Below are 14960 nucleotides of genomic sequence, written 5' to 3'. Positions count from 1 at the left end.
TTTCTATAGCGCGAGTCCCATCAATTGGCTCCAGGCGCTTTACAAATTCATTATAGAATAAACTAGCACAAATCAACAAGCATACAAAGCATACATTTAACTGAGACATAACACCAAGAACCCAAGCACTAAGCAAAACTTAGCGTACAATGTTAAAAGTACACACACACACACACACACACACACACACACACACACACACACACACACACACACACACGCACGCACGCACGCGCACACACAAAGATACCTTTGACAAAGAGACCATAAAGCACATACAGGGTAGAGAGTTCCAAAACAGAATAGAGTTGTGGAGAGTCTACTCAGGCTAAGCAAAGGCTTTACGAAACAGGTATGTCTTGAGTTGGGTTTTGAAGGAGGAAAGGCTGCTGGAATCACGGATAGAACTTGGAAGCGAGTTCCAGACGGTCGGAATCTGATACCTAAAGGTTCTTTCACCAAAGGTCTTGGTCCTGGTTTTGGGGATGCGAAGGAGTTTTTCAGAGGAGGATCTGAGAGAACGAGATGGCTCGTAGATACTGAGGGAATGGGACAAATAGGGGGGGAGTGATTTCTCAAAACAGCGGTACCCTAACAGAGCGAGCTTGTACTCGATTCTGTACTTCATAGGAAGCCAGTGAAGGGTGGTAAGTAGGGGAGTGACATGGTCTTTCTTAGACTTCTGCAGAATGAGCCTTGCAGCACTGTTCTGGACTCTCTGTAAGCGATCAAGTTCTTCAGTGGGGAGGCCGGCAAGCAATGAGTTGCAGTAGTCAAGTCGACTCAGGATCAGAGAGGAGACAAGTTGAACAGTGGCTTGGAGTGTCAGGAATGATCTGACAGAGGAAATCTTGCGCAACTCAAAAAAGGCACATTTACAAACAAAACTAATGTGTTTTTGCATTGTCAGAGCAGAGTCCAGGTACACGCCTAGGTCCTTAACAATGTCACACTACAAAACACAATGTCACACTACAAAACTGGAAGATAAAGAAGAATAACAAACAAGAGAGGGTTGAATCCATATTACTCAACATGAGCAGCGTAGCGCACTCACCAAAACACACACGTACTGGTCATTGGTGACTCGAGTTGTTTGTGATGGATTATATAAGCCATAAATATGCCAAAAAGGCTGCTGAAACTCTCGTCCAATTAAAGGTTGTCCCAGAGCCAATCCTTCAAGTTTTCTTCTTCTTCTTCTGCTTCCATTGGCTAAAACCCCCATGTGCACTCATGTTTTTTGCAAGAGTGAGTTTTTACTTGTATGGCCGTTTTTACTCTGCCATTTAGTCAGCCATACTCTGATTTCTATAACCCACAAAACTCTGACATGGATTACAGGATCTTTTCCGTGCACAAATGCTTTTGTGTACACACAAAGGGGGATAATTAGACACAAGCAGGTCTGCACATAAGTTGACCTGAAAGATTAGAAAACTTTCTTTCTTTATTTGGTGTTTAACGTCGTTTTCAACCACGAAGGTTATATCGCGACGGGGAAAGGGGGGGAGATGATTAGAAAACTCTTCTTCCTTAACCCACCAGATGCAGCCGGTGTAGGATCCGGTCCAGTCCCCCCTCTGAAGTAGTCCCCCGGGGGACCAATTCGTGGCAAAAACTGCTCTATAATGGTCCCCCCTTAGACATCCAGCCTCGTTTTTCTTAGGCATTCAAGCCATTTTCAATCTATATCTTCGTCCGGTATTATGTAGTGCACAGACAGCAATCTCTTTGTTTGACTATATTTTGCAGAAAATAAAATAGATCTGATTTATAATGCCGTTCAAAAGAAAAATCACATGAAATAAAATGAATAATAAATAAATACTGATAAGAAGAAATGAAACCAGTCTCTGATTCTTTCCTTTCTTTTCTCTGAAATTGCTGGTAACATTACTAACATTGTAACAAGAAAAACGAGGCTGGATGTCTAAGGGGGGACCATTATAGAGCAGTTTTTGCCACGAATTGGTCCCCCGGGGGACTACTTCAGAGGGGGGACCGGACCGGATCCTACACCGGGATTTGAACAATCAACTTTCCATATTGGCGGCTGACGGCTTATCCACTAGGCCATAAATTTATGCCCGTCCATTCAAGTCTGAACACAAGATCACCAATTAAGTCTGCAGATATCATAAGAACAGGGACAAGCACTAGAAGGCAATTTCTCACCGATGAAAGTCTGCCCCAGAGGTACAGGCCTGAAGCGTCCGTCAAAGAAGAAGAGGCCTGAGTACGGGTTGACGTTGAGAAAGCGAGCAACGTCGATGTAGTTGGGCAACGTGGCCGACAGTCCAACGATACGAATCATGCTTTGGGAGCTCTCCACCTGAACAAACACATCAAGAAGTAATATATTCAGTTTAAAGTGAAAAGGTTATTTTATTCATGTATCTCAAGCAGCAAACATTGATTAAAGCATGATTTGTTTGTCAACAAAGCCATATCAGTCAAATACATTATCAACAATATGAGGTTCATGCATCCTACCAATTCTTATCTAAATTAATTAAGATAAAAAAAACACTTTTAAATGCCAATGCTATTTCCCTTTGTCTACTGCATGGCTTTGCAGCACACCTGTGTTTGTATTAAGCAGGCTCAACTTTCAATCGAATAATCAGACCCTACGACATTCTGATACTGACCACCTGCCCACAACGACCATCTTAAACGATCCCTGGTGACATACAGTAGAATACCCCTTTTAAGACCTCAACAATCCCACAAAATCAGGTCTTGAATAGGAGGGAGTCTTAATTCAGAAGTGTTACAGGAGAAAGGCAGGGGGGGGGGGGGGGGGGGGGGGGGGGGGGGGGGGTCCACTGGGACTGGGTGGCCGAGTGGTAACGCACTTGCGCTCGGAAGCGAGAGGTTGCGTGTTCAGGCCTGGGTGAGGCCGCAATTTTCTCCCCCCTTTCCTAACCTAGGTGGTGGGTTCAAGTACTAGTCTTTCGGATGAGACGAAAAACCGAGGTCCCTTTGTGTACACTACATTGGGGTGTGCACGTTAAAGATCCCACGATTGACAAAAGGGTCTTTCCTGGCAAAATTGTATAGGCATAGATAAAAATGTCCACCAAATACCCGTGTGACTTGAAATAAAGTGTAAAAAAATTCCATCTCACACGGCATTAAGTCTCAGGGCTTGGAAACATGAATACACGCATGCAGGAACAAATTTTTAAAATGGGTAGCGCCGTATACTGTACGGCAGCTCGCTTTCCCCAGGGAGAAAGCAGCCCGAATTTCTGTGAGGTTACCCTCATGGACTATATAAAATCTTATCCTTATCCTTAAGCTTTCTATAGCTATCGTCATTAGGACCACTTCTGGTCAGTCCCTTGGGTGGGCTCGTTACTGACAAGTTCCACTGTACTTCCAGCTAACTGAATGTATTCACTAATCAAAACAGCCAACCTGTCTGAGTGTCCTGGCCACCAGACTCTCGATGACGGGCCCCCGGTCGTCGTGCAGGAGGTGAACCTCGTCGATGATCAGCAGTTTCACCAGCTGCGCCAGGGCCACGTCACCGGTGCTCTTCCGGGTCACCACGTCCCATTTCTCTGGTGTTGTCACCAGCATCTGAAAATGTCAACATTAAATGTGAAACTCACGTGTTGCTTGTGTACGGTGGAACCCCCCTTTTAAGACCTCCAAAAATGTGAGAAAATGGGGTCTTAAAAAGGAGGGATTATTAAAATGGGGGTCATTTTACAGAGGTTAGTGTCTAATGAACTGAAAGTCTAAGAAAACAGTCTTAAAAAATAGGGATCGAGTCTTAAATTGGGGGGGGGGGGGGGTCTTAAAAGCTAGGGGGATTCCACTGTATAACTTTATATCTAGCATATAAGTTTGTCAAATGCACCACAAATGATTTTGTGTGTCCACGGCTTCATGTTAACAGTCAAATCTTCTTTCTGCCTGATCCCATGTATTATTTCCTTTCAGATCATACCCACGCACGCAAGCGCATGCACGCACGCACGCACGCATGCACGCACGCACGCACGCACGCACGCAAACACACACACACAGACACACACACACACACACACACACACACAATGAGGAGCAGTACCTGTGTTTTGAGGATCTCCTGCTTGGTAAGACTCATGTCTCCAGTCAACACACACACACACACACAATGAGGCGCAGTACCTGTGTTTTGAGGATCTCCTGCTTGGTAAGACTCATGTCTCCAGTCAACACACACACACAATGAGGCGCAGTACCTGTGTTTTGAGGATCTCCTGCTTGGTAAGACTCATGTCTCCAGTCAACACACACACACAATGAGGCGCAGTACCTGTGTTTTGAGGATCTCCTGCTTGGTAAGACTCATGTCTCCAGTCAACACACACACACAATGAGGCGCAGTACCTGTGTTTTGAGGATCTCCTGCTTGGTAAGACTCATGTCTCCAGTCAACACACACACACAATGAGGCGCAGTACCTGTGTTTTGAGGATCTCCTGCTTGGTAAGACTCATGTCTCCAGTCAACACACACACACAATGAGGCGCAGTACCTGTGTTTTGAGGATCTCCTGCTTGGTAAGACTCATGTCTCCAGTCAACACACACACACAATGAGGCGCAGTACCTGTGTTTTGAGGATCTCCTGCTTGGTAAGACTCATGTCTCCAGTCAACACACACACACAATGAGGCGCAGTACCTGTGTTTTGAGGATCTCCTGCTTGGTAAGACTCATGTCTCCAGTCAACACACACACACAATGAGGCGCAGTACCTGTGTTTTGAGGATCTCCTGCTTGGTAAGACTCATGTCTCCAGTCAACACACACACACAATGAGGCGCAGTACCTGTGTTTTGAGGATCTCCTGCTTGGTAAGACTCATGTCTCCAGTCAACTCGCGCACAGTGATGCCCAGAGGTTCCAGGCGGCCGCCAAAGTTTCTCACCATCTCTGCAGCCAGAGCTTTCATGGGGGCCACGTACACAATCTGAAACACCACACAAACAGACCCTTATTTACACAAGCACTGTGACTCTCCAGATGTAAGCCCTTAACTTGTGCAGCATTAATTGTCTTTTCAAAGCTAATGTTTGAAACAAGGCCGGGTGAAAGCTATTCACAAACTGGAGGTAGTAAGTCAAACATTAAATATAAAGCCACTGGTCTAGTTCTATCAATCTGCTACACATGTACAGAACAACAAAGATTGGTAAACATAAGTTTATTTTAACAAAAGTTACAATCATGACATGTATACAAAATACACAGGTAACAGCAACAAGCTAGAAGATTAACTTATAGTGGTGTTCCTGCATGGACATTACAACGTAAGGCGGTAACGGCTGAAAAATTCGTCTAAATAAACCAAATCTATTAATAACATAATAACGTTGCATAATCATTATGAAGAAAGAGAGTAAAAGGAAGGAAGGAAGGAGGTGAAGAAGAGGGGAAGAAGAGGAATAAAAAGAAGAGGGATGGGTAGGAGATGTGCAACAAAGATTCAAAAGAATAAAAACAAACTAATCAGATTTTTTGTTTTTAAATCTTGAATTCAATTCAATTCAAATCCCATTTCTGCACAAGAAAACAAAACAAACAAAGAAAATCGAGCAAAAGAACACACAAATCACATTCCTCATAAGTAATTAATTTGTCTCACCTTGAACTCATCCTTCTTGATGACGCCCTGTGTCAGGTGCTGCCGCAGTTCGTGGAGAATGGTCAACATGGCCACGTTGGTTTTTCCCGCGCCCGTCGGAGCGCAGATCAGCAGGTTCTGGTTCGTATTGTACGCTGTGTCGAACACCACCGACTGGATAAGGTTCAGCGATTTCGTGCCTTTGAAGGCAAGCCTGCCGATCTAGAGAAGAAAAAGGGAAAAAAAGAAAAGAATTAACGGAGGAGTGGGGATCTTAGGAGTGATGAGGGGAGCCTGGTAGAGCAAGTACTCAAAGCTCATCTGTTAAAGGTAAAGCTGAACTGAAGATTCTTTTTTGTTAAAGTTCTGTCTAAAATGCATCAACAGTGAACAAGAATATCACACACAAAATAAGCAAACAAACGAGAAAAGAAGCAATCAAGAGTACATATACACGTTGATAGGCTTCCATTTAAAAATGTTCGGATGTGATCGGCCCCAGATGACGCCCGACCAAAGCCTAATTGAAGCCTGATGGAGCAAGGCAACGGAGGGCTTCAATTAAGATTTGGGAGGGCATCCATCCCCAATCATTACCGAGAAGTTTCAAATGGAAGCCCATTAATGTTATTGGAATTCTTCTTCTTCTTCTTCTTGTCGATCACTCAGATGGAAACGCCGGTTCTCCGCGCAAATGTTGCCGTGCGCTGTAGGTCGTCCAGACTGCCATAGAGCTTCCCTTGCACCGTGGTCGCCTCCGCCCAGATATTGGAATTCAATCAGTCACCAAACACTTTCCAGTTTATCACCAAAAGCAAAGTATGGAATTGGCTGACATAGCAATGAGAGTAATCATCAGAAATGATTGAAGTTAGTTCCCTTTAGTTTTCAGCAGTCACAACGCTTCCTCAAGTGACGTCATGTCTTCTGCATGGAACAATCGTCTCAGAGTTTTGCCTGCTGTCAGTATTTTCTACTTGCCATTGGCACTTTGGGCTGGCAGATACCTGTCGAGTGTGTATCTATGTTCCTCGCCAGGAGGCGTTCAATTAGTCCTGTGTTCATCCGGACTTGGAGTTCGGTTATTTTATAGAGTTTGGGCTTTGTGACAAATCACCTAATCTGTTTTCTTTTGAACTAAAACTTGATTTAATTACAGTAGAACCCCCCCCCCCCCCCCCTCCTCTCCCAATTTAAATCCCCCCATTTTAAGTCTTATTCTTCTTTTGAAGAAACAGTCCTTCCTCTGATGTTCTGTTCTGTTCTGGCCTCTGGAAATTTGCCTCCATTGAAGACTTGATCCCTCCCTTAAAGACCCGAATTGGTTTTTTGATTTTTGAAGGTTCCACTGCACAATATGCTGTCAGAGAAAAGAAAGGTCAAACCTCATCCAGCGAGTCAATGGGGACCTTGTCCTTGCCGACAGTGACGGGTGCTGCATCACTGGGCGGAATGTTGATTTCTTCATACATCTTGTCGTCTTTACGCTGGAACCCTTCTGGCAACACCAACTGTGTACACACAAACAAATATCAATCAATCAATCAATCAATCAATCAATCAATCAATCAATCAATCAATCAATGAGTCTTATATCGCGCATATTCCGTGGGTACAGTTCTAGGCGCTCTGCAGTGATGCCGTGTGAGGTGAAATTTTATACGGCCAGTAGATTGCAGCCATTTCGGCGCATATTTACCTTTCACGGCCTATTATTCCAAGTCATACGGGTATAGGTAGACAATTATTAACTGTGCCTAAGCAATTTTGCCAGGAAAGACCCTTTTGTCAATCGTGGGATCTTTAACGTGCACACCCAATGTAGTGTACACGGGGGGAGGTTCGGACACCGAAGAGAGTCTGCACACAAAGTTGACTCTGTGAAATAAATTTCCGCCGAACCTGGGATCGAACTCACGCTGACAGCGGCCAACTGAATACAAATCCAGCGCGCTACCAACTGAGCTATATCCCCGCCCCAAATAAATAAACAAACAGCTTATGAATACCAACGTTGTTAGCACACATAATTCACCATAACGCAACCTTGCTTTTATATTGTTTTTGTTGTTGTTGGATGTCAACGTTACGTAAATTCCACAAAAAATTCCCATTAGCGCAACGCTGTCATATTGCATGTTTGCTGGGAATTATGAATACCCCTTTTGGCATATTTGCAACAAAAGTTAAGGTTTTGTGTTGAAGGCATGGAAGAACCTTTTCACCTTTTTTGTAATCTCCTTCACCTTTTGAGAGAACACCTAAATGTCAATGCCAGTTTGAACAAGAAGAGCAAACGCTCGATCGAGTCACTTTCGCAGTTCTGAATATTATATGAGGCATCAGATGGACAGGAAGAAATTGCTATTCACAACACAATACAGATGTAAATAATTTGATGTAAAGAATAATCCTATAAAGTTTGAATCAAATCCGATGAATAGTTTCAGAGATATGATATTTCAATTTTTTTCCTTCAAGACATACCTGTGACCTTGAAAAAGGTCAAAGGTCACCAAAGCAGACGTCAAAGTGTAGAGGTCACTGGGAGTCACGTTCACATAAAATTTGAGCCCGGTCACTTTTATAGTTTCCGAGAAAAGCCCAACGTTAAGTTGTGTGTTGCCGAACAGAAAAGGCTAGTTATCTCCCTTGTTTTTCTGATAACGTTCGTAAAAGGCTACAGATGTAAATACTTTGATGTAAAGAATAATCCTACAAAGTTTCAATCACATCCGATGAACTTTGTCAAAGATATAAAATGTCTAATTTTTCCTTTGACGCTGACCTGTGACCTTGAAAGAGGTCAAAGGTCAACGAAACCATCGTTAAAGTGTAGAGGTCATTGGAGGTCACGACTAAACAAAATATGAGCCGGATCGCTTTGATAGTTTCCGAGAAAAGTCCAACGTTAAGGTGGTGTCTACGGACGGCCGGCCGGCCGGACGGCCGGCCGGCCGGACGGACGGCCGGCCGGACGGCCGGCCGGACAGACTAACACTGACCGATTACATAGAGTCACTTTTTCTCAAGTGACTCAAAAATGATGATGAATAACAGGAAGAAAATCCATATCAAGTACTGAATGGCAAGCGTACATGCCTTCGAGCACACACATTACTGGCACACACACATGCGTTCGCAGATGCACAGGTACGCATGCACACACACACACACAAACATGCATGCACACACACGAACATGCATGCACACACACACACACACCCACATAAATACACACACAATCACCTACCTACCCCCCCCCCCCCCCCCACACACACACACACCCACACCATCCAGCCTTTCCTCACCTTGTGGCCACTGACGTAAGCTGAGGAGTGACGAGCCTCTTCATACTGATCAAAGACAAACGGATACTTCTCCCTTGCCTGTGGCTGAATCGACCGACTGATCAGCATGGGCTTGGTCTTGGCGTTACGAAGAGCCACCTCTCTGCAAACACCATAACATTCTTTATTGCTGTGCATTTAAACGCGAGGTCTAAGAATAAACTGTCTGCTGAAATAGCGGGCTGAAAACGGTCATACACGTATAAACCCACTCGTGCAAAAACCACGAGTGTACATGGGAGTTTCAGCCCATGAAATTAGGAGAAGAAGACAAAAACTTGCATTTTCAACTCATAAACTAGCCAAAATATATTGTCTCTGTTCCATGAAGTATAGAGAAAGCAAAAAAAGTATACCTTTACAGCTCTTAAAAACTCTCTACCAATAAAATCCAGTATCAAGAGAGTGGCACTGCAGCAGTAACATTTCAGCATGATATTAGCGTTTTTGCAAAAAACATTACAAGTTATTGCCCTTTAAAAATCAATGTTGGGGTAAAAGGGAAAACCACTATATTAACTGGTATGTGATGTGGTGTAAGCAAGCACTCACTTTATTGTAAGGCCAAAAAAAAAAATAGGTGTGGTTACGGTAACATAGCCCAAAAAAAATAGGGTAGGTAGGTAGGCAATCACTTTTTTTTTTTTTTAACTTTTTTTTCTAATGTGTACAAATTAAACCTACTTGACAGGGAAATAAGTGTGCGACACGGGCGCTTTCGCTTTCATTGCGTCTTTTGCACTTTTTTTTTTTTTTTTTGACAAATGTAATAAAAAGTTATAGGATCGGCCCCTAAAAATAGGGTAGGTCGGGTTACCGTAACCACACCTATTTTTTTTTTAGGCCTAATGTATAACTTTCGCAATCTGGAAATCCATGATATCAAATGGCACACGATTATGTTAACCCAAATAATGACATCCAAGCTAAAGGCCTCAAGTGTGCCCTCAACTGAGTTTTCTCTATGAGGAATACAACAAACGTACAGTACCTTGCCATTTTCATCTCCTGTGGGTCAAAGGCCATCGCCCGGAGGTCAACGTTTTCACCCCTCTTGGTCTCCTTCTTGTTCAGACGTTTCTCTTCACGACGGATTTGCTTCTGCAGCAGTTTCTCTTCCTCTGACTGTGGAGAAGTAGGATAGGATAAGAATAAGATTCATATAGTCCTGTGAGGTGACCCTCATAGAAAATCGGGTTGCTTTCTCCCTGGGGAAAGCGAGCTGCCATACAGTATACGGTGCTTCCCTTTTTATATTTAGTCAAGTTTTGACTAAATATTTTAACATCGAGGGGGAATCGAAACGAGGGTCATGGTGTATGTGCGTGTGTGCGTGTGTGCGTGTGTGTGTGTGTGTGTGTGTGTGTAGAGTGATTCAGACTAAACTACTGGACCGATCTTTATGAAATTTGACATGAGAGTTCCTGGGTATGAAATCCCCGAACGTTTTTTTCATTTTTTTGATAAATGTCTTTGATGACGTCATATCCGGCTTTTCGTGAAAGTTGAGGCGGCACTGTCACGCCCTCATTTTTCAACCAAATTTGTTGAAATTTTGGTCAAGTAATCTTCGACGAAGCCCGGGGTTCGGTATTGCATTTCAGCTTGGTGGCTTAAAAATTAATTAATGACTTTGGTCATTAAAAATCTGAAAATTGTAAAAAAAAAATAAAAATTTATAAAACGATCCAAATTTACGTTTATCTTATTCTCCATCATTTGCTGATTCCAAAAACATATAAATATGTTATATTCGGATTAAAAACAAGCTCTGAAAATTAAATATATAAAAATTATTATCAACTTTTTTTTTCGAAATCAATTTAAAAACACTTTCATCTTATTCCTTGTTGGTTCCTGATTCCAAAAACATATAGATATGATATGTTTGGATTAAAAACACGCTCAGAAAGTTAAAACGAAGAGAGGTACAGAAAAGCGTGCTATCCTTCTCAGCGCAACGAATACCCCGCTCTTCTTGTCAATTCCACGGGCACTGCCTTTGCCACGGGCGGTGGAGTGACGATGCTACGAGTATACGGTCTTGCTGCGTTGCGTTGCGTTCAGTTTCATTCTGTGAGTTCGACAGCTACTTGACTAAATATTGTATTTTCGCCTTACGCGACTTGTTTTCTTTTCTTCCTGCATGCATGTATTGATGTTTCCAAGCCCTGAGACTTTCGTTGTTAACTTGGGATCTTTATCGTGCGCATGCATGTATTGATGTTTCCAAGCCCTGAGACTTTCGTTGTTAACTTGGGATCTTTATCGTGCGCATGCATGCACACAAGAGAGTTCAGACACAGATGAGAGTCTGCACAAAGTTGACTCTGGGAAATAAATCCCTCACCGAACATGGGGATCGAACCCACGCCGATAGCGACATCTGATTTTGAAGCCAGCGCCACTACCGACTGAGCTATTTACCCGCCCTTAGTACAGAACCAAAGGGAATACGATTTCTAGAGTAAAACACAGAACATTCCACAACCTTTTCAGCCCCGTCCGTTCTACAGTGGAACCCCCCTTTTAAGACCCCCCAATTTAAGACTCCCTACTCTTTAAGATCTTGTTTTCTCAGACTTTGTGTTTTTAACCTCTGTAAAATTACCCACATTTTAAGGCTCCCTCCTTTTTCGGACCCAATTTTCTCAAATTTGTGGAGGTCTTGAACGGGTCTTAATGTCCACTGTACTACTAGAATTTCTAGCAGATTTGTTATACTACTAGTACGTACCAACCCCACAGGTCTTCAATTGTTCATGTTTTGAAGCAGCTATGTGGACCAATTGACTTACTTTTTTCTTTTTTTTAAAGCTAAAAGCTAACAAGTCGCGTAAGGCGAAATTACTACATTTAGTCAAGCTGTGGAACTCACAGAATGAAACTGAACACACAGCATTTTTTTCACAATGACCGTAGTCCGCCGCTTGTGCAAAACGCAGTGAAACTGACGAGCCTGTTCAGCACGGTAGTGGTTTCGCTGTGCTGCATAGCACGCTTTTCTGTACCTCTCTTTGTTTTAACTTTCTGAGCGTGTTTTTAATCCAAACATATCATATCTATATGTTTTTAGAATCAGGAACCGACAAGGAATAAGATGAAATGGTTTTTAAATCGATTTCGGAAAATTAATTTTGATAATAATTTTTATATTTTTAATTTTCAGAGCTTGTTTTTAATCCAAATATAACATGTTTATATGTTTTTGGAATCAGGAAATGATGAAGAATAAGATGAACGTAAATTTGGATCGTTTTATAAATAAAAAAAATTAATTACAATTTTCCGATTTTTAATGACTAAAGTCATTTATTAATTTTTAAGCCACCAAGCTGAAATGCAATACCGTAGTCCGGCCTTCGTCGAAGATTGCTTTACAAATATTTCAATCAATTTGATTAAAAAATGAGGGTGTGACAGTGCCGCCTCAACTTTTACAAAAAGCCGGATATGACGTCATCAAAGACATTTATCGAAAAAATGAAAAAAACGTCTGGGGATATCATACCCAGGAACTCTCCTGTAAAATTTCATAAAGATTGGTCCAGTAGTTTACTCTGAATCGCTCTACACACACACACGCACAGACAGACAGACAGACAGACAGACACACACACACACACACACACACACACACAGACAGACAGACAGACAGACACACACATACACCACGACCTTCGTCTCGATTCCCCCTCTATGTTAAAACATTTAGTCAAAACTTGACTAAATGTAAAAAGACATTCTTCGACCATCTAACAAGTAGATCAAGTGACATCAGGGCTGAGATAAGCTGTCACTAAATTGCAACGTTACAACTGTAAGGGTTATAAGGTGGACTATATGCAGTACACTTGGAAGTATTACGCTTGATGAGTAGAGACACTGTTGCCTGAGAGAGAAAAACTGGCGTGACAATAAAACTACCACATGCTCACTCTATGGTGAGTGTTCAACAAAACAATCGAGCAATTCAAATCAGCAAAATATTTTAGAAATCAATCAAACTTAAAATTGATCTACTCTGCATTTTAGTGTGTGTGTGTGTGTGTAGGTGGTGTGTGTGTGTGTGCATGTGCATGTGTGTGCGTGCGTGCGTGCATGCATGCGTGTGTGCGTGCAAGCGCATGCACGCTGTTGCAATTGTACATCACCGTGAGCTCTAGTGAGAAGGGGCGATTATTAAGTGATCTTTCTTATTTATTACTATCCACTCACCTGAACGGTCACCTGACACCCATACTGCGGTCTCTGCTCTTCCCTTTTCACTTCTGCAAAACAGATGTATTTAACATTAAGCCCTTGAGTTCCAACTGTTCTGAGCAGGGTCATTTCACTTCTATTGGCTTTTTCTTGACCCTAACAAACTAAATTTACAACCGCAGTTAAAACACTGTGAGCAAATTAACACACACACAGTGATGTATGCATGCATGCTGCATGCACGCACGCAGGCACGCAGGCACACACACACACACACACATATATATACCCACACACACACACACATATATATACCCACACACACACACACACAATGAAAGATCTCCCTACTAGGTGCCAACAGGATGGCCTCTCTAGTGGTCTCCAAGGCGATCTTCTTGACCAAGGCATGCACACACACACACACACACACACACACACACACACACACACACACACACACACACACACACACACACAGAAATGAATGATCTGCATGCACGGTGCCTGCAGGATGGCCTCTCTAGTGGCCTCCACGGTGATGTTCTTGACCAAGGCACACACACACACACACACACACACACACACACACACACACACACACACACACACACACACACACACACACACACACACACACACACACACACACACACACAGAGGAATGGAAGATCTTCCTACTGGGTGCCTGCAGGATGGCCTCTCTAGTGGCCTCCACGGCGATGTTCTTGACCAAGGCACACACACACATACGCACACACACACACACACACACACACACGCGCACAGTGAAAGATCTCCCTACTAGGTGCCTGCAAGATGGCCTCTCTAGTGGCCTCCACGGCGATGGTCCTGACCAAGGCCTCTCTGTTCTGCAGCAGGAGCTGGATCAACTCAAAGCGGTCAAACCCCAGCAGCTCAAACAGCTGAAACAAATCAAGAGACAACCATAAAACCAACTTACATTACATTTCTGGGTTAAATAAATACAGTGGACCCCAATTTAAGCCTTCCTCCTTTTTAAGACCTTGCTTTTTCAGATTTGTTTTTCATAACCTCTGTAAATTTACCTCTAATCTAAGACTTTCTCCTTTTTAAGACCTTGCTTTTTCAGATTTGTTTTTCATAACCTCTGTAAATTTACCTCTAATCTAAGACTTTCTCCTTTTTACGACCTTGCTTTTTCAGATTTGTTTTTCATAACCTCTGTAAATTTACCTCTAATCTAAGACTTTCTCCTTTTTAAGACCTTGCTTTTTCAGATTTGTTTTTCATAACCTCTGTAAATTTACCTCTAATCTAAGACTTTCTCCTTTTTAAGACCTTGCTTTTTCAGATTTGTTTTTCATAACCTCTGTAAATTTACCTCTAATCTAAGACTTCCTCCTTTTTAAGAGCATTTGTTTGTTTGTTTGTTTGCTTAACGCCCAGCCGACCACGAAGGGCCATATCAGGGCGGTGCTGCTTTGACATATAATGTGCGCCACACGCAAGACAGAAGTCGCAGCACAGGCTTCATGTCTCACCCAGTCACATTATTCTGACACCGGACCAACCAGTCCTAGCACTAACCCCATAATGCCAGACGCCAGGCGAAGCAGCCACTAGATTGCCAATTTTAAAGTCTTAGGTATGACCCGGCCCGGGGTTCGAACCCACGACCTCCCGATCCCGGGGCGGACGCCTTACCACAAGGCCAACCGTGCCGTTTTTTTTTAAAGAGCATAATTTTATTTTCTCAGATTTTTGGAGGTCTTTAAAGAAAAGATAAAGTTTCCA

The 14960-nt window shown here is 42.9% G+C and overlaps 1 protein-coding gene across 1 annotated transcript in view; it reads right to left on the bottom strand.

Moving 5' to 3' along the window:
* The window catches only part of LOC138963048 (activating signal cointegrator 1 complex subunit 3-like), a gene marked incomplete in the record, with an annotated part of 184999 nt that overhangs the window by 160966 nt on the left and 9073 nt on the right, over nt 1-14960 (bottom strand). Inside the window, 9 exon segments of the mRNA XM_070335040.1 lie at nt 2179-2335; nt 3427-3591; nt 4834-4974; nt 5650-5850; nt 7014-7139; nt 8940-9081; nt 9970-10103; nt 13197-13249; nt 13987-14107. Of these exon segments, the coding sequence (XP_070191141.1) occupies nt 2179-2335; nt 3427-3591; nt 4834-4974; nt 5650-5850; nt 7014-7139; nt 8940-9081; nt 9970-10103; nt 13197-13249; nt 13987-14107 (1240 nt within the window).

This window comes from Littorina saxatilis, linkage group LG3, assembly GCF_037325665.1.
Source record: "Littorina saxatilis isolate snail1 linkage group LG3, US_GU_Lsax_2.0, whole genome shotgun sequence".
Classification (NCBI taxonomy): domain Eukaryota; kingdom Metazoa; phylum Mollusca; class Gastropoda; order Littorinimorpha; family Littorinidae; genus Littorina; species Littorina saxatilis.
The sequence above is the reverse complement of the archived record's forward strand: the minus strand, read 5'-3'. Positions and strand labels throughout refer to the sequence as shown.